Genomic DNA, 27,608 nt, shown 5'->3' with positions numbered 1-27,608 from the left:
ATCAATAATAATCAACACAAGTTTTCGGGGTTTTTTTTTCCTCGCTCTATCTTCTCTCAAATTCTCCAAATGTATCCCAAGTCGATGAAATGAAAACGAAAACACGGGAAAATAATAAAATAAAATGAAATAGGCGAAAAGAAAAACAGGAAAAAGAAGAACATAAAGGAGAAAAAAAAAAACATTATTTTTACACGGTTTAGTTTCTTAAGAGTTTCTTGGAAAAAGATCTTTCCAATTTTCTTATTTCACTTTAGGAAATAACGAAAGAAGAATTAATGACAAGAACTTAGAAATTGTCTTCAAACCTTGTGTGAGAATTTTCTTCGCCGTATTTTTACATTCAGGTGAAAGTTTTATTAATTTATTTCCCTATCAAAAAACAAGATTACAAGATTAAATATCTTCATTTAAATATTTTTTTTTTACCTACATGTTACTTTCGGGAATTCATTTCGAAACTATCTTATCGATTCTTTGTATAATTGTTTTTTTAGATCAATTTCGTTCATTTATGTAAATATGGAGCATGCCGTATAAAAATTTTGTTCCTGTTTCTACGTTTGAAAAAAATTAATGCATATGAATATTATTTAATACTAAATTTCGAAAAATATTATATTTTTTATGTTATGTTTATTTTAATACGAAATTTCTATTAACATATAAAAATATATTTTTAATTTTGAACACTTCTGGTTATCATGGCCCATATTTATTATTGTGCATTATATAAATTTGCATTTAATCATACATGTTTTTCTATATTCCACAATTGGTTATTTCTTATATGTATTATGTTATGATTTTATTTTTCTTCTCTGCAATGTTACGTTTTTCCATACAAAGAAGTATGAAAATCTTTAATTATAAATCTATTTTGTTGACATGCACATACATATAGATAAATAGAATGTTTTTTAATTTAAAAAAAATGAAATACTGTATTGGAATTTAATTTCCGTATATTAGATGAGAATCATATTTTATACTCCTAACAGCATCTGTTGTGAAAGAATATACTCTTCCTTTGCTTACAAGAAAGATTTATTTTCACTGCGATCATTGTAGAGAAACAATAGATGTTCAACGCAATGTCTAAATGCATCAAGGAGTAAACAACGCTATCACTTTTCATAATGATAATAAGTTCTAACAGAGATCTCTTGTAATAATAATACAAAAATGGTTTTTCACGATAATTTATACTATGAAAAAATTTTCGTCAAAAATTGTTTGTATTGATATTGTTGTTCAAGTTCGAAATATATTGAAATTCAATTTTTTTAATTTGAACTTTTTTTCTCTATTTTGAGCATATTCGTCATCTTTGGAATGCGAACTAAATGAAATAATTAAGTAAAAAAAATAAATAAATGAAAATAAAATATAAATTTCAATGAAATAAAATATAAATTTCAATGAAATATAATATAAATTTCAATGAAATAAAATATAAATTTCAATGAAATAAAATATAAATTTCAATGAAATAAAATATAAATTTCAATGAAATAAAATATAAATTTCAATGAAATGTAATATAAATTTCAATGAAATATAACATAAATTTCAATGAAATATAATTAGTATTATATATATTGGGGAGTATGAAATGCATTTTACCCCCCTTCTTTTTCGCCTTCAAATTCGTTTTCAAATTCTTCGTTTGCCTCAAGAGAGACAGGGGAACAACTTTCTAATTGCACTTTTGAGCACAGTGTGTCCGTTTAAACAGATACCTTTTATTTTAATAACATTAGTGTGGTTGTGCTGCTTGGGGGGTTGGCGGGATGTTGGTATCGGGTATGCTTTCTCGGCCGGTTTGCCGGTTTGAGTTTTTTCCGACACGCCCACGATCTCACGATCAATGAGCTTATATCGCAAAAGCGACAGAGCCTGGGCGTGCTCTGTTCTATACTATACCAACAATACAGTCCATATCGATATGAATGATTGTTATCAGAGCTTCGCACGTTGTTTGGATAATTTTTCTAATTGGAAAAATGTGTCTAAAATCAAGGTTCACCAGTAATTTGCGGTGCGTTCTGTTAGTTACCCACCCTGTATATATAGAAAGTTCGATTACTATGTAACATTCCAGTAATATGAAATTCCGGGTTTTCTCCACCTTCAGTTATGACCCCGCAATTGGAACAGTCAAAACTAATTTCAAATGCTATAGGGTCAGAGTCGGTCGTTTGTCGTCGTCAAGTATCATTACGGATGTTATAGAAGAACATTCTTTTGTCTACATCAAGAAATTTACTTAAGCAAGTTTTCAAAAGCGTTTATTAATTATTTGAAATTTGTCTAATAATTTGAAACTAAGCACAATGTACATCGCAAGTGTTGCATTTTATTGTGTTGTGCTCATTAATAGGTAACGATTCTCTACGTTCAGATGAAACGCTATATTTTCACAGATTGGTACGTCGGATAATATGGAATACCATAAGGATTATCTGAATTGGGCTAGAACAACTCCTCAAGATGGAAAGATTAGTAATAAAGAAGAAGAATGGTCCAGAAACAATGTGCGTACTTTCTCTGTGGAACCCCACCTCGATTGTTTAAGGACAAAATTAGAAGATTGCATTTGCGACTCTATTATATAAACTGTGACACCTATCATCATCATCACCTCTACGAAAGCAAAATTTTTATTTTTCATTGTCAATGACACATTAAATTCCGCTTTTTGATCAAATCGGATTAGTTTTCTGCACTGTGAGTCCCCTATTCAACATTATCCGGCTATTGCATAATTCCCCCACTACAATGATTTTTCAAACACCTTTTTTCTTATGTAAGGATAACGTCACTCTCCGCTACCATACGAAGGATTTAACAACTGGCTGTTGCGAAGATATATTTTGGAAAGAGAGAACATTCGACTGTCCCTGCGGGGAATCGAACCAACGCCCTTGACCACTAAACTAGAGAGGTACCGAATCTCTCAATCTTTCCTAGGAGCTCGTGCACACTGAAAGGGACCGTACATGGACGGCCGGACCAGACTCAGGCCAAGCTCACAACTGACGCTGCCACCAGATGGCGACCTTTTTTCTTAGTTATAATATTAATTTTCAAACACTTTAAACTTCTCAATGCAAACGCAAGAAACGAAATACATATTACCCGAATGTACTATATATATTGAAATTTAATTTATACAAATATACAAATACAACGCCACAACAGGCAAATTGCCCAACGAGGTGGCTGACCCAAGAACATCATGGATCCCCGAGCCCCTACCTACTAGTGTTACACCACACATGCACCCCTCCCCCCCCCGCGGAACCCCCCAACGAATCGGTACATGCGGGAATGTGTGTGTACGTGCAGTGAAACCTGACGTAAAGTTTGTTTCTGTGTAATGCTTGTTATGTGTAGTGCTGTCATCTGCCCCCAGTTTTACTAACTATGAGTGAAGTGTTATGGTTGAATGATTTACCGTTGTAGGACTGTTGCTCTCTGTGGCGAGACTTTTTAACGGGGAGATCGGCTCGCATTTGCGCCTTGAAGTTGGGAACCACAGAAAACCAACTTCAGCCGACCACCACTGTGGGGTTCGAACCCGGATCCTCGCATCACGAGTCCGGCACTATAACCACTCGACCACCACAGCGGCAAACAAACATTTAATTAAAAAACAATTTTTGTAATTTTAATTTTTTTATGATTTGATCTTATTTGTCACCATGTGGGACTTTTCATAAGTAAATTATGATCGATTATGGCAAGAAACATATTTCAAAAAATCATAAGAATTAAATGAAATAAATGAGAATTAAATGACAAAAGTAAAAATAAAATAAATAAATGAAAATAAAATCAATAAGATGAAATAAATGGGTAAAGCACGTATTAGCATCATTTATCTTGTTTTTTTCCCCAATTTTCATTTAATTTTGAATTCAAATATCTCAGCAAATATTGCATTTACAAACGTGGGTTTGTTTCTTTCATGGTCTCAGGAGAGACGGGGGTAAAAACTCTCTAACTGTTGTGGACAAGGAGATTGTATGGAAAGTTACTTTTTACCTTAGTATTAATACAGTATGAATGATTTATCTCAGGTCCACACATTATTTGGGTATTCTTCGTAATTGGAGGTATATCTTTCTTGGATCATCGGTTCGCCAGTGACATGCGGTGCGTACTGTCAGTTATCCACATTATGTATATAGGGAACGCAGGTATATTATGAGATAGTCAGGTTTTCTCCGGAGTAAGTTATGGCCCTGAAGTGGAACAGTGATGTACAACTGCAAATAAATGCCCCCCCCCGGTACTATAGAGTCAGTGTCGCTCCATTGTCACGATCATTACGGCTGCTATAGGAGAATATTTGTTTTTCCCTACTTCCATAAATTTACTTGGGAAAGTTTTCAAAAGTGTTTATTAGTTATCAGAAATGCCCTGAATAATTCGAAAATAAGCATAAATGCCCATCACAAGTGTTGTATTTCATTGAGTCGCGTGCTCAGTTTTAGTTTTAGCTTAGTTTAGTTTTAGTTTTTCTCTCCGGTTAGATGACGCACTATTTCTTCAAAGATTACGTGTCTGGCAGTATGTGATATTTTAAGTACCATCTGATTTGGACTAGAATATCTCTTCGAATGGAAAGTTCAATAACATATCAAGTGATATGAAAGGTGTCTTCTTCTCTGTGGGTCCACCTTGACTATTTTGGAATAGGAAGATTGTGTCGGTGACGGTTGTAAGTAGATCATGACACCACAACACCATCACCTACAAAAAAATGAAACTTTTCATTTTCATTTATTTACAGGCTCATTAAATCTTGTTTTTGATCAATTTGAATTATTTTTCTTCATTTTGAACCCTGTTTTGCACATTAACTGCTGAAAATTACTTTTTTAAATGACAGTTTTCTTAGAAATAATATTTATTTAACCCTTTACATCCATATCAGGTTAGATAATTTGTTTTGAACTGTTTCAAAACCATAGATTTATATTCCTTTAATTAGAACTAAACTGACCTACCAAATAATTTCCAGCATAAATATTTATTATTATCAGTATAGCTATTTATTGTCATTACATTTATACTTTTATTTTAATTCATTATAATTTTCTTCTTATTCTACTTTTCACAATGTCAAATACAAAGGTTAAATACGATTAACGTATCAATGCCAAAACAAGAATCCAAATTTTATAGAAATGTTTCAAGTTTCTGTCCCATTTAAATTGTGATGACCGAAAAAAACATATTACTCCATAATTACCCAAGCATCCTATATATTAAAATCAAATTATGAATATTTCTCGGAATTATTTATTTTCAAAAAGAAACATGGCTTTATACAAGCAAAGGCTTACTTCTAGAAAATATTACATGCACATTGTATTATTCGGTACTTCTCCCACATTCCCAGGAATCTTTTCTTTCACAATTCCATCCCACAACCCTCAGTTTTTATCCCACTCTCTCCTCTGTTATTCATTCCGGCCTATCTCTAGCATCAGGCTCACTGCGCAGCCGCCTGATGCGCCAACATCGGCCCTATAAGCACGTGCAGAGAGTCTCTTCAAAGCATTCTTTTCTAGCCGAACCAAACATCGACATCTCGCTTCTCTGGTTTTGTAGCTTCAAAGCCTTTTTCTTTCACCTCCAGCACAGACACACATTCAGTTTTGTTCTCACTCTCACTACACCTTGCGATATCTTCTCGGCATTTCCTCGACGCGAGAGAGCGACAAACTTTAGTTCATTTTTCTTTTCTTCCTTTAGAAAAATCACTACATTTTTGTTGTTGTTTTCTTGTGTTTATCGGATTTTGGATTTATTTTTTCTGGATTCCCCCTGAGATGACACCAAAAGCTGAGAGACAAGATTTTTCTACTTGTTGTTGTCAAGGCAACAATCTGCCTCTTACAATCATTGTTTAATTTACTTTTTCGCACATAATTCTTCTCGAATTTTTTACTTTCGTTTTCGACAGTTTCCATTTTTTTGTAATACGTACTCCCGTTGACTGAAATGATGATGAACGACGTTGTTTTCCTCTGAAAAGAAACTGAATTTTTGTTTTGATTTTTTTTTTTTTTGATTTGAAGAAAGTGGTTATGTGCTATTGTAAAATGTTCTACAATGAACAGAAATTTATATCATGGTGACGAATAAGGATTTCTCTGATTGTGCAATGGCTGTGCTTTTCGGACTATTTTTGCTGCTGACTGAACTGATCTCAAATTCAGGTAGGAAAAACGTTTTTCATCTAAAAATTATAAGATTGAAAAATAGTTTTATACGTACTAAAATCAGAATTATTACTGAAGAATCTCATTCTTGAATATAATTGAATTGTGTAGTTTTATTTTAAATTTCAATCGGTACTATAATGGTTTTTAAACTTATTTCTGCGAGAAGAAATTTGACGTGTTACATTAGAGTTTACAAGATAGTTGATTAATTAAAACATATAAGCAATTTCATATAATTAAACATCATAATGAAGTTTGTCGTTTAATGCAAATTTACGTTCGTCTCTATGGGAAAAAAAATTGAGGATAAAAAAGTATGAAATAAATTAGAATGTCTGATAAATACGATGACTCTAAAAGGAATCAAATAATCGATGAAATGATACATAGTTATAACTAATTCAGAGAGCGAAGGGGAAGATGAACAAGTTCCACAAGGTAAAGCGAAGTGAGACATCACGTGTCTAATTTTGAGGAAGATGGTTGAAGAAGAAAAGCGTAAATTACAGTTCACATTTGACAACAAAATTGACTGAATACCATGCTATAACTTCAAAACTAATAGAAAGAGCTTAAAAAATATGTAATTCGAAAAAACAGAAGTGAATCCGCTCAACGAGATGGAATGCACTGCGATCGCGAGGATGAAAGCTGCCTTCAAATCCTAGTATTGAGTATAAAAATGTTCAAAACCAATGATATATTTTTTAAATACTATTGAGGCTATCACTAAACTATTATTTTATTAGTAGAGAACAAAATTCAAATTGTTTAACGACAGATAATGAAATGACCTACAATCAAGGAATGAGCTGGTGGAGGTATCATCTCCGTAGACATCAACGGGTTTTATTCAATATTCATATTCTCATTGCAAAGCATTGAAAAAGGCAGCGCTAACATTGGAATACTCAAACTTTCCAAGAAATTGAATATTAAGTAGAAAACATTAATAATTGTTTTTTTTAATACAAGACTTAAACGGCTGATATAAACTTAAATTGTTCTGAATTAAAATAAAATCAATTCTAAATAGGTATTATATATCGATGTCACGTGTGGTTACAATATCAGAAAAAATTGAAATTCCGTTATTCACAAATATGGTGCGCAATGAACATTATTGAGCCCCAGAAGTTCCTCGAGAAATGCTTACTACCATTGGAACCATGAGAGCGAAAATTAAAAAAAAACAAGTTGATTTATGATATACAAAAATACAAAGGCCACAACAGGCAAATTGCCCAACGATGTGGATAAAAAAAATATGCTCATTAAAAATATGGATATCAAATATGATTAATCTACAGCAACCCAAGATAAGGGCATATATCACGAAATAACAAACTAATAAGTGATACTACATAAAATACACTGCCGATAAAAAATATTATAATTGTATCTTAATCTCTTCTAAGTATGGGTAGCTTCTCAAATTTTTCCCAATGTGTTTATCGTACTTCTTTTTTAAACGTGTATATCATGTTATAATTCATGACACTCGCAGAAAAACAATTCCATTTGTTGACAACCCTATTAGAGGAAAACTCCCTTCGACACCACAACCTGTAGTTGTCCCTTACTAAACGAAACTGGTGCCCCCCCCCCCACTTGTCGAAGCAGTAGATTGACGGCGTATTAATAACACGTGGTTGAAAATTTAGGGGGATGTAGTGACGACAAACGCGCGCTCTTGTTAGCACACGAGGTTTGAGCTATGAAGAGAGACTTGATCAAAGTGTTTAAAATTTTCAACTTAAACACTTTGATCAAGTCTCTCTTCATAGCTCAAACCTTGTGTGCTTATAACAGCGCGCGTGGGTCCTCACTACACCCCCATCTCCCCTGAACCAAATCTTCTGTATATGATTCAAATCTTCAAATATGGTTTCCGTTACCTCACGGCGTAGTCTAGTCCAGTCCAGGCCGAACTAATCTTCGGAAAAGCGGTAGAATGCCTTTAGGAGAATGCGAAGAGTCTTTTTTGACCGCTAAACAATGTTCAAACAAAAAAAACTAACCTATTCATGAATGATAATTCCTAAATCGGTGACACTAGTTGCAACCGTAATAATAATAGACTCATGCCAAGCTCACAATATTTATTATAAATAATACTTATTACAAGCAATACTTATTATAAGACATGATTGTTGGTCATCAAAAGTATCCAGTCACGTTAAACCCGATACAATTGCATTCTTGGGTTGACCTGATTAGCAGTATGTTCTCAAGATAATTTCCATTTGTTTGCAGAGCTTATTTCACACAAGATAGATACTAGATAGAATGCATTCAAATGAATTTTCTGGCGGCTGAAGTTGATATCACATAATGGTGGTGATTATGAATCATTTCCTATGTTTGCTATACAGCTTGTCCGGGCTAAAGATAACTGAAAGCGATGTTTGTTACTGTAAGAATCATACATTGCATAGTTTGTTATGAAAGCGCTGCTCCGCGATAGCTCCAAGTTTCTTATGAGGTCATGTACTGTAAAACGGGTAGAATAGAAACATTGACAAGAATAGGAACGGAACTCAGCAAAAAAAACATAAGCATACATATGTATATTCCCCTATTATATTCACAAGAGAGAGAGAGAGAGAGAGAGAGAGAGAGAGAGAGAGAGAGAGAGAGCGAAAGAGAGAATTTCTCATTCCAATTTATTTTTCAGTTGACAAACATGATAACGGGAAATTCTTTTCTGAATATATATGTTTGTTTTTTTACAAAGTTTCGGTGTTATTCACCCCGTTTAACGGTATGTGAACTACTGTCAACAACTGCTTTGAGACGCTTTTCGTAGCATTTTGCGCTGATTGCGAGCATGGGGATGCCGTCCGGATCGGTTGAAATATGTTTTCTGTGATTTTCAAACGTCCAGCACCTAATGTTTTTGATCCCTCTATTTGAAAAAATAAAGTACCTCCACAAAAGAGAGCAATCCAACCTACAATATTAAAATTTCACCCATATTACGTGATATAGGCAAAAAAATAGTATTAAAAAATTTATCAGATGATACCGTTTGGTTTCATTTGTGCTGTGAACTTCCCGAGAGATATAGCGTGAACCATTTTTTTTTCACAAACGTGGGCCGAGAGCCTCGTGCTTATACCGGAAGACGTATTGAAATCCGTTGGGTATCATCGGATTTGTCTTATGAATATCTATAAGGACACACACTATTGAGTCTCAAGACGCCCACTAACTCCTTGTTATGCGTTGCTAACGTCCCGAGATATAGCGTAACTTATGTTTACGAATGCCGGCCGTAGTCCTGGTACCCAGATTGAAAAAAAGTATTAAAACCAGAGTAGTGTCATTGGGTTAGTATTAACAACACTCACCCGCAGAAAATATCAAAATTACTGGAAGATTCTGGGTATTTCCAGAGATATTAGCGTGTAAACGGTATCGGTATGCAACATTTTGCGAATGCATCCAACATCATTAGATGATTTTTTAAAACTTATTCATGTCAACAAACCACTGCGCTGTTGCTTTAAAATTGGTAGACAGATGGCAGTACTTCTGTAACACATGACAGACATTCCTAAGAAACAAAATTAGCTATGGCACACAAGCAGATTAGCTAAGGCACCAATTTATAAGGCTTCTCATAGGAATTTTGCGATTACTTGTAGTGTCAGCATGCACCATAGAACCGTGCTAAACACTATGTATGAACTGAATGCAATGTGAAGCCTCCTAAATGGGGGAAACAACCTCTTAATGAAGTTATTCATTCTGCAGAGCCACTAAAAAGGTGCTCACAATGAACTTTATTGGACTGTAAGGTGGAGGCAATACGACTAAAATTCATAAGTAAACATGTGCGTTCTTCTCCTTATAAACCGCTACTTTTAGATACTACTTATCAACTTAGCTCAGACACCTTTTATACCCAACCTGATTATTCATATTCAGTGTTATAATATGCAAAGTAAAATATGTTATGAACACTGAATTTGATTTGAAACTTTTTATTTAGGTAATTTTCACTTTTCCTCTTCCTAAAACGAAAAACAAAACTCAGTCATTACTCCAAAACCAATTTCGATGCTACGAATTAAATTGCTAGTGCAATCACTTAATAACTTGCACTTAGTGAGATGTTGACGGAACCTGACCCATAAATAGCGAGCGTGAGTAACAAATATTTTACTACATATATTTGAACGTGTATGCTTCCCCCCCCCCCCCGCATATGCCAGTACAAACTTTTATATATCCCCAACACTTACGTTTTTTAATTTTACGTTTTTTTTTTACGAAATTTAAATCGCGCATGATAAAATTGCATGAAATCGGTATAGTTGAATAAAAATGTTTCAAAATTAAGAGAACTGTTTAGTTTAGAATATGATGAAGGGGATTGAGATTTTATGAACCCAATGTTATTCAAAATTGAATTTTAATTTTTAATGTTTTAAACGTCAAAAAATTATATATAACCGAAGTATTTATGAATGCGATTTCAAATATTTTTCATCAATTTATGAACTTGACAGTTTATTCAATTTTATTCAATTGAATTTGTTTTTATTCAATTTCATTAATGACATGATATTTTATCATACGCACCAGTTGTTTTTAATGCGTTTTTCTCTTTTTAATTTGTAAAAGATAATAATTATTGGACATATATGTAAAATGTTGTACTTGCATAGGATATCATATGCAATCGAATATAAGCGGTAAAAATTTTAAATAAATCAATGGGTACTTATTCATCTATATATAATAATACGTTTAATAATATTTCTACATAAGAAAGTTTTTTCAACGTTAATATGAAGGAAAGCACTTGAAAATACCTACTACGGCACTCGTAGCTGTATTGTAACGGCAATAAAATATATATTCTAATTTGAAATTTATTTTCCTAGCGGTATGTGAATCCATTTAAATCTCAAATCACCAGAATCCATTCCATATATATCACAGATGCCGTTATATTAAATAATAGAAAATACTCGTATCGCAAATAGAAATATTTTTCTTGCTTAACGGAAAACTGTCAGATGATTCCGTAATGGAGCAACATCACGAGGAAAAAAAAAACAAACGACGATAGAACGAAAGGAATAAACAAGAAAACGGTGCGATACCCAGAGAAAAGAGCAGAGATCACAATTCACATGTAAACAGAACGCTTCATAAACGTGATGACTGCTTCGGGCAAGAAATACAACGATATTATTATGTGGATGCAGTGTCTATACGCATAGAATCATCAACAGAAATATGAGATCAATTTCACGGAGGAAGCATAACCTGGGAATGGCTATGTGATCGGATCCGCAAATGGATTCGTGGTCATCTCCCGTAACATAAAAGGAAAAATAACGGATATGAGTCATTATACCTGTTCGCTGATAAAAGGCAATCGTAACCCATGATGGTTTGATGGATGGGGATACAACCTGGGATGAACAGCTATCTATTTACAAATTACTTACGTTGCATGCGTGTATTACGTACATTAAATTAAGATACAAGGTGGTACTTGTACTTTACAAAATACTAGAATTCCTTTGAATTCACAACTTTTTTACAACGGAAATTTTATACAGGGTACACCCTTCGCTTCGCAACCTAATGGAGAACCGTTTATCTTAGAGGCGTACATTCAAAACTTTCATACTTTTTTCTACTTAGAAAAACTATCCAAATAACATGTAGGTCTCAGATACGTCATGTATTTGTTGTATAGTTATTAAGATAGAAACTGCTCATACCAACACCCTGTCCTCAAAAACATAATTGAAAGTTCTTGTCCTGTCTCTCCTGAGGCCAACAAAAATTTCATGTTTCTATGTAATATGCACTGATGTATTTCAATTCAAAACAATCAGAGGAAAAGGTGAACATAACAGCTCAATAAGCTTGACCTTCAGTTTATGCTATTTCCCATCTTTTCAGATTTTTTTTGAGTTCAAATATCTCGGCAAATACATTGCGTTTCGAAATATAGAATATTTTTGTTTGTCTCAGGAGGGATACCAAATCTAATTTGGTATTCGAACACGGGGTGTTCGTATAAAACATTATTTTTTATTTTATTTTAGTAACTATACAAGCCCTTTTAATATAAATGACGTGCCTTATCGTTATTTGGTACTTTTTCCTTATTGCCTATAGGGTAAAGGTCAGCCAGTAATTTGCAATACGAGGAATTAGCTATGCAACCTGTATATTTAAACAGACCTTATAATTACAATAATTAATTATACGAAAATTAAATCACAACTATCATTTTTATTTGAACTACCTTGCTAATATTAAACATTAAACTATGGTTTTAAAAAATATATAACATCACAGACATATCTACGAGATATTTACATATCTCGTTAGAAAGATCAAATTTACATTATGGCTGTAATCGGCATTTCAATATTTTAAGAAGTTACTTCTGAGCATATCGGTGGCAAAAAAAAACATAAAACAAATTTAATGCGTCATAAACTGTAAAATTACCTCTTCCTATTTGTTTATAAGAAATGATAAAATTATGAAATTTGTTTCAAAAAATCACAGCGTCTTACTGAATACGGATTATCACTTGAATATTTGCATGAAAAAATTTACAAATCAACTTCATCGAATTGGAATTGAATGTCTTCCCTGGTTGTGTATGTTACAAGTGGGAAAATGGGAAAATTCTGCAAACGTGACGTTTTAGAGTGTGCCTGCTTGGGCAGTATGAGAAAACGCGTGCTGATATCATATGAATGCATTGTACTGTAGCCGCCTTGGGCCACTGGCAATGGATTTTATGCATTCGTCAGCTTTCTCGTCTTAGTCGTGGAAGAGGTAAGACGCCCTTTTATGACGCTCCGCTCACCGGCAAATAGCCGTTGTTCTTTAGCTGACCTCAAACCGGAACTTTCACTCAGAGATTGTTTGTGGCGTCGGTGAGCAGTTTTGTGATTTTCTTCCTACTCGTCAGATTTCACTAGCGTTTTTTTTTTTTTTTGCAGACGGGGGTGGAGGGACTCTTCGATGTTTTCTTGTTTTCTCTTGATTTGGTGTTCATTACTCTCTTTAGTTTGATTTCACCACCGGATTTATATTTTCGGACAAGTGAAGAACGGCCATGTTTGGATGTGTGAGATATGTTTCCAGTTGTTTTAACTTTCATTGTGCATTTTTGATCGATTTAATTCTGTTTTCTCTCGTTATCATTCCATTTTCATTGTATTTTCACTTTGCGTTGCATCTATGCCGATATTCGAATTTTGGCGCACGTGCTCGTATAGGGGGGGGGTGGGGCTTCTGATTCTATGTTTTCGGTCATTTTGGTGTTTTTTCACCTAGTCGATATACTTTTCGCAGGCATTTGAGAGTAACTGTGTTAACGATCAATCAAGAAGATTTTTTTCCCGAGTATTTTCTTAGTAATTTTTGTTATTTGCCTTTGGACCTAGTTGTCTAGTGTATAAATAAGTGTAATAAATAAGATATTTAGCTAGCTAATGGTAATCTCGATATTTTTGGGGTGTGTATATATATATATATATATATATATATATAGTCACTAGTCTACAGGGATAGCAGCCAATAGGTACTTTAGAGAGGACTAGGTTGAAGTTCGAGTTCGAAGTGTTACGCAACCTCCTGCAATATGAATAATGTTTCTGATTTCTACACGTTATTTCGATAATTTTCTAATTGGAAGCATGACTCTACGATCAACGCTTAACCAATCCAATGCGGCAAGAGGAACTGAGTAATCATCCTGTATATTTTATGTTTCATAAAATGTTGTGTTCCAGTTTGTTTTTCGTACCCTCATTTGAAAGAATATTTCATACTGTTTCTCTGCAGCAACTATTCTATAAAACGTGAATGAAAAAGTATCTTTTCCTTCCTTTTCAACAAAGATTTATTTTTTTACAATCGCTTTTAATCAATAAAGATGTGCAAAACAAAAACTAAACGCATCAATGAATTCATTGTAGTAGTTGTTCTAAGCATGATTGCTAAAAATTTTAATCTTTTAAAAAAACCATGATATCATGCAATTCCCGAAACAAATAGTTTTCGTGACAGTTATTCCTCTCAAAAATCTTTCTAAAGAACGCTGATGTTTTTGTGTCGGTGTATGTGATTCAAAATAGATTGCAATTCATTTCCAAACTTGGCAAATTTTGCAATTTCAACTCCGCTTTTCTCTCTATTTTAGCCATCATTGTTACAGCGGTGAGACGTTTTTTTAAGGAATGATGATCGATTACGGCAAACAATACAAACCAAATAACCCAAAAGAAATAAACAATAATAAAATGAGAGAAATGAACAATAATTAAATGAGGTAAATGAATGATAATTAAATGAGGTAAATGAACAATAATTAATTGAGGTAAATGAACAATAATTAAATGAGGTAAATGAACAATAATTAAATGAGGTAAATGAACAATAATTAAATGAGATAAATGAATAACAAATAAATGAAATCATGAAATGAAAATAAACGAATTAAAAAATGAAATAAAAATAAATGAATTAAAAACATGAAAATGAAATACGTAAATAAAAATTAAATAAAACAAATGAAAACAAAACTAAACAAATAAAAATATACGTTTATCCGAAAAGACACGTTTTCGCAATAATGGGACAATGGCGTATAAAACATACAAATCACTTGTATAGGTTGAGAGGACGAGTTCATTTTACAAATAATTGAATCTGTTGAATCCGATGTGTTTTCTGTCTGGTGACAGTAATAATAGGAGAAAAATATAAATTTCTAGTTTATACAAATACGAGATTAAATATATATTTTTTTATCATTGAGATTCCTTGCTCAGAGTAGTAGCTCACACTTATTATTGTGTCGTTTCATGTTTCAATAAAGGCATCAGTCACCAGTCATGGAATACACAAACACACTAGCTATAGCAACCAGGCGCTTCCCGGGTTTCCTTCAACTACTGGGAGGATTGAAAAAGTGACAAGGCAGATACCCGTCTGAAACGCATTGTTAGGGAATCACTATGACCAAAGTAAACATTCCAAAAGTCATTGTTGGGGCCCAAAAGCGGTTGTTGCGCGACAGTTTTTTTTGCTCATTTAGGGAATTTTCCCATCTCTGAAAAACTTTTAAAGTAGCCTACTACTCAATCCGGGTCCTGTTTGGTGGGTATCGAAAATATGGCGACGATGTATGTAAAATTGTAGATTTGTATAGAGACCATACTCACGCACAGACGGAAAATCAATTCTATATAGATTATATTTATTTTCTGTTGTATACTCTCTATACAAATCCACAATTTTCGACTGATTACCGCCAAATTGTGAATATATAAAAAACAGAACTCGATTTGAACATTGGCAACTTTAAAAGTAAGTCTGAGCTTACAAATGCCCATAGTGGACGAAAAAATATCGGGAACAATGGTTCTTTGCCCACAAAAAAGACTTTTGGAATGTATATTACCGCGCTTCCTATGCAATACGTTTTACACATGTTTACCTACAATGGTTTGCAATAACTTAAATGCTCTCATTATAAGCAAAAAAACCCGGGCAGGGCCAGGTATCTTTGTTAGTCCATCGTAACATGATATATGTCACAGCATTTCTGTCCTGATACATTGGGTGTGTAAATTCGAGTCAGATTTGGTTAGAGTGGTGTAGATATTTAGCAGGATGCTAATTGCAGTTTATGGCCCTGTGTTGAAGGTGAAAGTTCGAGGTTTTTAGTGTCTATCTACTGTTTTATTTTATGGTAACATAATGTTATAACATATTATTATAAATTTTAGTTTTTACACAAATCAACTGTAAAGGGTGTAAACCTATAAATGCAGATAATTCCAAGGGTGACGTTTGTTCTTTCTGCATCTTCCAGGGTTTGAGAATCTCCAAAAAAATTCGCATGCCTGATATAAAATAACGCGTGAAAGATTCACAATAACTTACATGTTAGCGACATTAATTTGGCGGTAAAAAAAGTGCATTCCCCTGGTCATGTCGAACAATTGCATTATCCCTTTTGATACATTTTCAATGTATTCCTTTCATACTTTTTGCATTCACATTCTTCACTGCGAATTTCTTTAGCTAGTATCTCGAAAATTTCATTTCAATTATGAAGTGATGATAATTTTTTCCAGAATTTATAAGCTGGTCGTAAGGGAATATCTTGGGGACGCCATTAGACGATGGGAAATGTGGTTTCCGTCCATCGGGTTTGGTTTCCGTCCATTTTCTCTTGCTGGAGACCAAGAACAGTTCCTCATTATGATCCGTCATTGGTGCCAAAGGAATTAAGGTCTAGTCTTTATACCCGAGTGTTTTCTTCATTGTTCCACAATTAATTCGATTTTTTTTTTCGCATTTTTCATCGTAGTTAATTTCATCTCTTAAAGTGATATCATAATACGCGTAAATATTAATCGAAATATAGCGGCAAGCATACACGCAGTCACTCTTTGTAAATCATGAATTTGTTATCAATTTATTAATTTGAAAACATATACTGTATCGGAGATAAACCGTGGATTTCTGAAGGACATTTTTTTTCAATTTTATATAGAATATAGTATTTCTTGATTATGAAATAATTACGTCCATTTATGTTGAAAATATATTTTCAATCTATTAGAGAAGCCGTTTTTTTTGTTTTTTTGACTCACGGAACGTTTTTTAATTTCTATGGTGTAGCCACAAAGCCCCCTGGGAGATGCACACCTAGCCCAAAGATCTCTCCAGAGCACCGGTTCAGAACTTTCGCTCTAGAGCAGCGATTCTCAAACTTTTTTGACTCGCGGAGCGCTTTTAAGTATATAATTTCTATGGCGGAGCCCTTTTTGTATGTAATTTTTATGGTGGACCCCTGAAGACCTCTTTTTTTTATTTATCTATCTCATTTACTGATTTATTTTATTTTCCTCGATTCGCTGCGGAGTCTCTAGGAAGTGCACACGGAGCACCGGTTGAGAACCACTGCATTAGAGAGAGATTTCTAGCATTTTTCATACAATTTCGTATTTCTTCGTTCAATACATAGATTGGGAGTCCGTAAATTAATTCTGTCTTCGAAAAATCAAACATCATAGAATCAAATATGTATCCGGAATTTTGCATCACTGCGTTGAAATGAAATCTAACTAATATAAAATGAGTTGTCGGTAAGATATTTTCCTTCTTTTAATATCGTTCTCTTATGAAGTATTAACTGACAACATTTCGAGGCGGGTTTAGTTTAACCAGTTCAGGCTAGCACTCTGAAATGATGGGAAATTATTGTAAATGAAGGTTTTGAATCTTGAATGTAAAAAAAAAAATTAATAACTAGGAATTTTTGTCAGTTTTTCACGCTTTCAAATGTCAAGAAAGTTTATATTAAAATTTCAATTTCCATTTACATCTTAAGTATTAAAAAGTAAAAAAAAAATGAAATAACCATTTTCTACGGAAAATATGTGAAGATATTAGAGACTTGTTGTGACAAATGTATTTTGGAGAAAATTTTGCATTAATATACATGTTTTTGAAGTATCAATGCTGAAATGGTAAAAATTCATAGATTTTAAAATTCATAGATTTTAAAATTCAACAAGATTTTTTAGATTAGTCTTGTCTAAGAAATACCGTTAACTTCTTTGATATCTATATTCAGTGTCGTAGTATGATTTCCATCTCGGCTGGAATTTGATACGCGAAATACCAAATATCGAAGCATTTATTTTCTTTAAGAAACATTAATATAAAATATATTTTTATAATCATAAATACTTCTATTTCTACACGTTGATTTCATAAGGTAATATTCAAAATATTTTCTTTTCGGAAACATCAATTTCAATAAAAATCAGTATTTTAGATTAATATGACCAGGGATAAACCGAAAGACGATTTTGACAGTAATGTGTTATTATGGAAAAAAAATTGAAGGATTTCTTGAATAACGAATGATATTTTCTGGTAATTCTGAAAGAGAAAAATATTTTAAAATAATAATATATAAAAATGAATAAATACGCATATAGTAGTAATCAATATCAATTTTTGCTGAAATTTTGGAAGTTTCGTTTGGATGTAAAATTATTTTCATTTCGATGAAATTGTTTCTTAGAAAATTCATCAATGAAATGATTTTGAATGGAAATTTTCTTCCGTAAAGTTTTAGGTACTTGAATATTTTCTGACATTTAGAACTGTACTATTACGTTCTTATCCATTGAATTATCTGGCTGCAACAATCTGTCACAAACAAACGAGCATTTTCCGAATTCAAATAAATCAGATTTTCCGCAAATGGTTCAAGGACACAAAGGAAAACTAATCGGATATTTTAAGGGAGGGATTTCGTGGAAATTTAATGAAAGGCTTGGGAAAGTCTTCGCGAGTTTTAATCAAACATCACCGGGGATTTGTGAGTATTGATTTAATAATTCCAGGATGGGTTTTTAACAAAACTTTAGTGATTCTTATTCTGGCTTAACTCCGTTTCAAGAGAATAACTCGATAGTTAAATCTCAGAAACATTAGATTATATACGAAAAGTGTAGCATCCGTAAGTACCAGTCTTCGAATCTTTAAATATTCTGCCTTTGCATGAGCAGTACGAAATGAAGGCGCGACTGAAATTGACCTGTTGAACAAAGTCAAAATTATGTATAGTGACACTAACGCTCGAACTGGTGTTCGAAATTCGATTTTGCATAGGAGACTAACAACGAGGCTAACAACGGGCCCGACTTTAGAACCGCTTTTGATGGTGTGCGGACCAGGTCTCGAACTTCTAGGGACCTTTAATCCAAATCCGTTTTTACGGGTGTGCGCATCATGTGTCAGACTTTTGGTGATCCAGAATTCAGAAGCAATTATACGAGTGTGCATACAAGATCTCGTGCTCTTAAAGACTCAGAATTTACATCCGCGTTTACAGGTTTGCGTACCAGTTCTCGGACTTTTAGGGGACCCCGAATACAGAGCCGCTTTTACGGGTTAGTGTCCTGCACCAGGTCTCGTGCGTTTAGGAGACCACGAATTTACTGCGGTTTTTACGGACGTGGGCACCCGAAGTCTTGGGCTTTAAGTAACAAAATAATCAGAGCGGATTTTACAAATGCTCGCACCAGATCACGAAATTTTAGTGAAACGATATAATAGCTACTTTTACGGGTGTGTGCACCAGGTCTCGGGCATTTAAGGACCCATCATTTAGAGGCACTATTACTAGTGCATGTGCATAGGTATCGGACTTTTAGGGGGACTCCGAATTTAGAGCCGCTTTTACGGTTGTGCATACAAAGCCCCGAGATTTTAGGGACCCCCGAATTCGGTGGCGATTATACGGGTGTGTGTACACCAGATCTTGAGCGTTTAGGGATTGTCACACTCGTGAAGTGTTCATTGAGGAAAATACAGAGATAAACATTTGCCCCTCCTGAAATCAAAATATGTCACTTATCAAAATTCCTGTCTTTCTATATTAAAGGTATTCAAGATATTCACCCTGTAGCACTTGAAGAGAAGTTCATCGAGATATCGGTAAACAAAATTCTTGAATTGTAGTAGTTAAATGAGTTTATTTGGTAAGAATTCCGGTGACAGCCGTGAAAGATAGCAGTTTACTAAATAATTTTAACCATTTTATAGAATTGTTCTCGAATTCTACGGAGTAGATTTCCTCGGAATAATAGAGAAGAGCAACATATTTTATTCTACGATCAGAAGTTATGAGAATTATGACTTTTTTTCATATTTACTGTGATTGTCGTTTCATGTAAATTGAGCTGTCACCTTGATATCTCACTTTAACATTTCTTTGATTATCACATTAACATTAATTGTGGATTAAAATAAAACTGCGTTTCTTTTGCGCAATTTCCGTGAAAACCCGTATATTTAAAAGAATAAACGCTCCTTAAACCTGTCTGCAGTCACTATAAAAACGAGACATCACAGACTTCATTTTGTTAAAAAAACATCTGCAGTAGGCTATCTACTTGTCAATCTTCCTCGTATTACGTTTGAAGTCTAACGAAAAGAACATTTCATGGTGTGAAGGAAGTGTGTTTATCTCTTGAAGTTACTCGTTATTTCACTTAAAATTCTATGTAAATCTGTGTTCCTAAATGCATCAATGATTTGTTATACATCAAATCGATTTTAATGATAAAAGTTTTCAAGTAGTATATTGTAATAGTGAACGATTTCATAATACAAATATACTTTAGAAAATAAATTTTAAAGGAGCTTTTTGTAAAAAAATACCCTTTGATATATCCTTGTCCAGGACTGTAAACATTTATAAAAGTGATTTTTACTTTACTTTTAATAAAATATTTACGTAAAGAGGTTTTATTATACCTTTAAGAACATTGGTTTTGACGATAGCCCTATTCGATCAGTTGTTTCGTGTTAAAAACGTGCATCATATTGATATACACCAAATAATTTCTGTTATCAAAAACACTAACTTGTGACCAAAATGACACCAGTTTTTAAACAGCCGTATGAACCTTAACCGGTATAAATCGGCCTTAACCATTTAAGCTGCACAGTATAAATCACCAAACCCTCTTCAAAATGTTTTTTTTTGGATAAAATATTCTTTTCTTTTTTCCGATTTTTAACAGGCGCAAACTCAGGGGTATAAAAGAAATAACCATAAAATATCAGGACTTGTCAGTGCTAAATTCAAAGGCTTTTAAAATATAAGAAAGGCTTTTCTAAATAAAATATAAGTGAGGTAGATATCCCATCAATGCTGCCAACGCTAGTCACAAGTCACTAACACTCGCACCATCCTCGTCTGATTGGAATATGATGCAAATTCATCAACTGTAGGAAGGTGCAGATTGTAGAATCCTATATGCTGCTATCCTATATGCTACCAATCCCTATGCTGCTTTTTTCAAAACGGGGGAAAATGATGTTCGATGTTTTTCTTCGTTTTTCTGAAGGCCGTTATTACACTATACGAGTTTTATAAAAATTATTTTATAAATCTTAACAAGCCATATAATAATTTTATCGGTTCTATTTGCTCGAATGTAACTGAGAAGGTTATGGTTGCATTTTTCAAGTTTTATAAAATACATTTTATAATTTGCAATAACGGCCTTATTCAAGTTGGTAAAAATAAAAAAGGAAACCCCAAAAATGAGATAAGAGAGATAACACGGTTACAATATCGCACCAATATTTCCCTAAAAGATAAAACACTTTCATCGTTATAGCTGAATATTTCCCACATGAGAAGAGTTGAAGGGTTAATCTCAGCTACTAAAGAGAGGAATGAAGATGCTCAATCAAGTACGTGGGTTAAAAAGACGAGTCAATTTAATAAGGAATGTACTTTGTTGAACCCCACGCGCGTGCCACCACGTTAAAGATTTCATTAACACGAGGATTATCCAAATAATTTCACTGCCCAGCACGGTATCTAGAATTATAATATACACGTCAAGTTTGTTTTCTCAAATATTTCGCAGCGTGTGAGAAGTTATAAAAGCGAAAGGAAATCAGCCATTATATATCTAGATTTTCATTAACACAACCTGGCATGGAAGTTATAAAAAACTTCTGAGTTTTCCAAGTCAGAGTCGAATAAGCACTCGGCTTCTCCTTCAAACGGAATATCTCTACGGGAAAAGGCAGACCCTCAATTTACAATCATGGAAATTCCAGGAATCTATCATTGTCACTTCCAATTTCGAAGACACGTTACAGATTCATGGCATTCAAATTTACGTCAGAAAGAAAACACACACAAGTACGTCGCGATTCGTTTGAAATTTTTTAGAGGAATTTGTTTTTGGCATGTGTGGACTACTGTGTAGCAGTGTTTATTCAGTAGCACTCGGGGTAGCAGTGTTTATTCAGTAGCACTCGGGGTAGCAGTGTTTATTCAGTAGCACTCGGGGTAGCAGTGTTTCATTCAGTAGCAGTGTTTTTGAGCACAAAATGTCCGTTTCAATCATTTTAGATTCAAGTAAACAATTTTAGTTCCAGTAATTTCAGATTCAGTAAATCCAAACGATTTTTTTTCTGGATATAATGCCGAGGTTAACTCCGAAAAAAAGGTCAACTTGTGTTTCCGTTGGGACGCGTATTCAGTCCTCGAGCAACCTCTGTATTAATATACACCACTGGAAACACGTGATCAATTCTCACTTATTTACGCACTGTGGCGGAAGATTCCCGGTGGAGACAAGTTTACTTCTCTTCCCAAGTCCACTTCTGCATAATAATAAACACTAATGTCTATCCTTCATCTATTGGGCTAAGAAACATCATCTCACTTCAGGTACTGCCGCCACCTGGGGGTCATTTGCTGAAGTTTAGAAGGGCTACTATGCCATTACTTCAATGCCTTACTCCACTGTGCGTAAATAAAGAAGGATTTGTCGCGTCTCTCTACTGATGTATATAGTGTCTTTGTCCGTATTTCAAGAGGACTGGGCACGAGTCCCAGTGGGGACAACTAGACTTTGCTTTCTCCGAGTTCACCGATGCATAATTTCCACAATAAATTGTGTCGACAAAGTTTTAGTTTCAATAGTTTAATTCAATCGGGAATAATTTTTAGTTTTGGATCATTTCAGTATAGTTTTGAGTGGCCATAATTTTAGGTTAATTTTGAGTGAGCATAAGTTTGGTGCAATTTTCAGTGAGCGCAATTTTAGTATAGTTTTGAGTGAGCACAATTTTGGTCTAGTTCTTAGTGAGCACAATTTTGGTCTAGTTCTTAGTGAGCACAATTTTAGTATAGTTGTGAGTGAGCATAATTTTAATACAGTTTGAGTGAGCGCAATTTTTATTTAGTTTTGATTAAGCGCAATTTTTATTTAGTTTTGATTAAGCACAATTTTGGTTTAGTTCTGAATGAGCATAATTGTAATTTTGAGCGAGTATAATTTTAATATTGTTCTGAGTGAACGTAGTTTCAGTATAGTCTAGAGTGAGAACAATTTTAGTTCGACAAACTCCACCAAAACAATCTAAAATTAAAATCCATTTCTTTTTCCAACTTTCCTTTATCACGAGACCAAAAATACTATTTTTTGTCTCGTAAAATTTGTATTTAATCTGTTAGTTATCCGTGAATTATAATAAATGACAAACTATTTATGAAAATTTCAAACCCTTATAAATAATTTTTCAGCAGAAAAAGCGAGATCAATACTTACATAGGAGGGAGGAAAAGCAAGAAGAAAAAAGCTAGTAAATGTTATCAGAGTCTCATTGAAGTATCTAGGTGTCCATACTATACCCTAGTATTCAGCACGGGATAGATGGAAGTCGATGTCTGAAGAAATAGAGAAAGAACAAGAAGATAGAGCCACTTTTTGGTTCTTATTTTGTTCTCGTAGAGGTGAACATACCGAACGGAAACGAAAACTGACGATACGAGAACCGTGGATTCAACGAGAATTCTTTCCTGTAATAACGAGAATCGTAGTGTTGCAATATCCCAGATTATTCCCGGACTGCCAGTTCGTAGTAGTAGAAGACATATATATTCGCCAATATATATATATATTCTTTCTTTTCTTTCACGGCTACGATGGCCAGCGGATAGATGTTTTGCCGGAAGCTTACCGTATAAGAATACGTGGCTGGCGGCTGCAATTGCCTTCTTTTCAAATGTTCATGTCATCTAAGCTTGGGTGATAACCTACATAAGGGAAGAATGTGTTTCCGCGAGGTTTAGTGCGCATGTATATATATGTTGCTTTGTATATAGCTTCTTTTTCATGCAATGAACCGATCCAAAATAGATCCATATTTGTGAAATAGAAAGACTTATACTGTGGTGTTCAATAATATTTTCGGGATTTTGGCGTACGAATGAAATTCACAAAAGAAATACAAGCGATTTTTATAAAGATCACATACAGTCACGTTGTTCAATGTGATCATTATCAAGACTCGGGGTTTCTGATAACAATAATCCAATGGTAACTGCATCCGATGCAAACGGTGTCCATAAATCCCGTTTGGTAGAACGGGACGTATGGTAAATAGGTATTGAGAAAATGGGAGAAATTTTCCTCTTTCCCGCATAACTGGTTGCAAAAAATGTTCAATTGCTTCATTGTTTTTTATTCTATTCTAAAAACGGGAACTCTCCGCCCGTCCCCCTTAAGCTAAAATTTCTGCATTTTGTTATTCAGCCATTGTGAGACGTTGGGATGTATCTGCCTAATGTATATCACAAATTACGATATTTTTTTATGTCCACAATGCGTTCAATACATCATTTGTGAAAGTGTCTCGAGAAAAGAAATCTGAATCTGGTCAACTGAAAGAAACCGATCAAGTTCTGGAGGAAAGCGCTTTTTTCATTACGCATTTGCCATCATTATGTATAGGAAGGTCATTGCGGAAAGCAGCACCACACGTGCATAGATCACAGAAAATACTATGGACTTATTACGACATTAACCATGGTGATGATTGTAAACAAGAGTGGGGGGGGCACGCTAGCCTCCTACAGAGTATTGAAGCCTGATAACGATAGCTCACAGGGTGAAAAATAAGTTAAGAACTACTTCAGCTTCAGAATTCGATAACATCATACAAAAAAAGTCCCGATAACTATTTTACCCGATTTTTCTGATGTATTGGTCTATTATATCGGTCCGTTCTGTTCCTTGCAAAAGTGATAACATCCAAATTAGAAAACATTATCTGCGATTCTAATTCTCGGGGTCGACTGTATAAAAGTATATATACCGTGAATTTTTTTCTTACTTGAAATTCAATTAGTTGCACAGTTACACACGCGATCTAAAGTTGTTTTTACTTAAAAGAAAAAAAGTAAAGGCGATCACCTGACATCCACCTTTCGTATCCTCTGGACTCAGGGCCTGCACGCGTTTCTCACGATTTTCACCCTCTGAACGTGATTTGCGACACTATGTTCCAGTGCAATTTCTGTTCCTGTTCTTGATGCCTACTAACAACCCTCTGAGTTTGTCGCTCCATTAACAGAACACCCTGTATATGAAGGGTGCCCTGTAAATGCAAATTCATTAGCGGCCTTTATTTCATCAACCGTTGTCGTAGAGGTATATTGTTTCAATTAAAAAATGCTCAAAGTGAGTAAAAAAAAATTAGCCTGTACCAGTTTTGAGAGTGAAAATACAGAGTGTCACAAAATGAAAAAAAATTACATTTTCATCCCTCCCTCCGTCTTCTAAACTTTAAATAGAAAGCTGTTGTCCTGTATTTTTTGATTTCATCAAAAGAGGGCTTATGTTTTTAACTGCAATATTCGCAGATACATTTGAATTCAAACACCGGAGAAAAATTTGAAAAGAAAGCATAAATGAGGGAAAGGAGCGTTGTCCATTAGTTTTTGCTGTTATTTCCCAACTGTTCTCAGATTTTCGAATTTAAATATCTCAGTAAATATTTAAGTAAAAAATTGGATTTCTTTTGTTTGGCTTAGGAAAAAAAGGAAAAACAACTTTTTTGAAGGGCGAAGGGACGTTCAAAATGGCAGTTCATATTAATAGAGAACAAGGTTACCGTATAAAAATTCGGATTTTTTTTTTATTTTGTTGCACACTCTATTCTCAAGCTTAAAGGAGGGGTAATTTTTGAACGCCTTTTGAGAATTTTTGTAAATTGAATTCCTACATCTACGAGAGGCGGTTGATTAAATAAAAGGCCGCATTGGCACTAACAGGACACCCTGTACACAAAAGTGAATACTTATTAAAATACAGAACCAACGCAATTTCGGGTATTTGCAGGGGAATCTGAACTAAAGAATTATATTCACGTGTGTATTTAGGAAGTTCGGGAAAAATGGAATACCACTTTTATTTATTTTTTCGATTATTCCAAATTAAAGTAGGATAGAGAAACCTGAAACTTGCTTTTTTATGAAATTTTGATTCCTGAAATAACATGTATATCGTTCTTAAAAACGAATGAGGACTAGAAACAGTAAACACAGTAAGTACAAAAAAATAAATAAAAATCCGCGTCAAAGCATAATAAATACCGACGTTATCAATCGACTAACTGCAAGTAGTTCAAAACACGTCAGTAGATGTCATTTAACACATCAATATATGGTTTTCGGAACTTGTTTCTCGCTGTTCTGTAAAATTTGCGATTTGGCACATGCAGCGTTCACAATTACTAATTTTCCAATAATTATCATGTCTGAGAAAAAAGGCATAATAATAATAATAATAATTTAAAAAAAAATTGTCGGGTAACATGGAAAACGGGAGTGCGAAATAAAGAAACTTAATTGGAAGTTATAAAAAAAAAGGATATACGCGTGTATGTGTACATACATATATGTATATACTACAAAGCTTTGTGTTGCCTCGAGAAAACATTAATATGATTTACCATGGATCTGCCCTGAACAGACGTAGCTCTCTTGGGAGATCATACCCTTTTATTCAGTTGTGTAGTTAATGTGTTGTGTGTGTTTTTTTTTTGTGTTTTCTGTTTTATTCATACGTGCAAAATCAATAATAAATTATCTTTCGGAAATCATATCAAAAAATATTTAATGAGTCTATGACAATGGAAAAATGAAAATTTCATCATTTGTATTTTGTAGTTGATGATGTGATGTCTACTTAAAAAATAGACATGAATGCAATATTTCTATTCTGCCCCCAAAAACAGTCAAGGTGGGCCCACAGATAACACAGAACATGCATTATTTCTAGTCCTTTCATCTTCTATCTTGCTGAACATGTTGAAGAGATATATACTAGTGAAAATCAGATGGTATTTGAAATATCCCATACACGAAAATACACATAATCTTTGAAGGAATATCGTGTCATCTAACTGGAGTGAATCGCTGGCTGAAAATTAGCACAACACAATGAAATATAACACTTGTGATTCATTATTTGCTTAGTTCCAAATAATAGGACACATTTTCAATAGTTAAGAACAGGACACACAATATTTCTAGACCCTTCCTAGCTTTTCTCCGGGGTCGTGAATTCATACGCAATTATTACGTTTTAAAAAAAAATACGATTAATATATTTGGATAAATTCATACTTAGATGGAACAACCATAATTTTCTACGGGCAGCATATTTTATCATAATTATTGTTTTTTTTATTACTCTTATTGGTCTGCGAAATATGTGTGTCCCACTGTCTGTTGGTCCATCTCAACTGTTCAACTGTTTTAGGACAGAGGAGGAACATTTCACCTATTACTCTTGTAAATAGACTATGACATCCCAACTAGAATAAAAATATATTTTTAATTTTCATTTATTATGCATATATCTATTCATTCTAATCTTTGATAAATTTGAATTAGACTCAATATAGTGCCCCCTATTACACGTATTACCCAGCACTCTACTACATATTACCCCTTTA

General features: G+C 33.8%; 1 protein-coding gene across 1 annotated transcript in view; it reads left to right on the top strand.

Moving 5' to 3' along the window:
• The first annotated feature begins 5,568 nt into the window (after positions 1-5,568).
• Positions 5,569-27,608, top strand: part of LOC149071768 (neurotrimin-like) — a 66,860-nt gene continuing 44,820 nt past the window's right edge. The window contains exon 1 of the mRNA XM_089247890.1: positions 5,569-6,236. Within this exon, the coding sequence (XP_089104016.1) occupies positions 6,149-6,236 (88 nt within the window). The 5' untranslated portion in view covers positions 5,569-6,148. The remainder of the gene's footprint in view (positions 6,237-27,608) is intronic.

Source organism: Pholcus phalangioides, unplaced genomic scaffold, assembly GCF_987345545.1.
Source record: "Pholcus phalangioides strain wild (caught in Gottingen) unplaced genomic scaffold, Ppha-v1.0 ptg000018l_1, whole genome shotgun sequence".
Taxonomy (NCBI): Eukaryota; Metazoa; Arthropoda; class Arachnida; order Araneae; family Pholcidae; genus Pholcus; species Pholcus phalangioides.
This window is presented reverse-complemented; position numbering and strand designations above follow the sequence as displayed.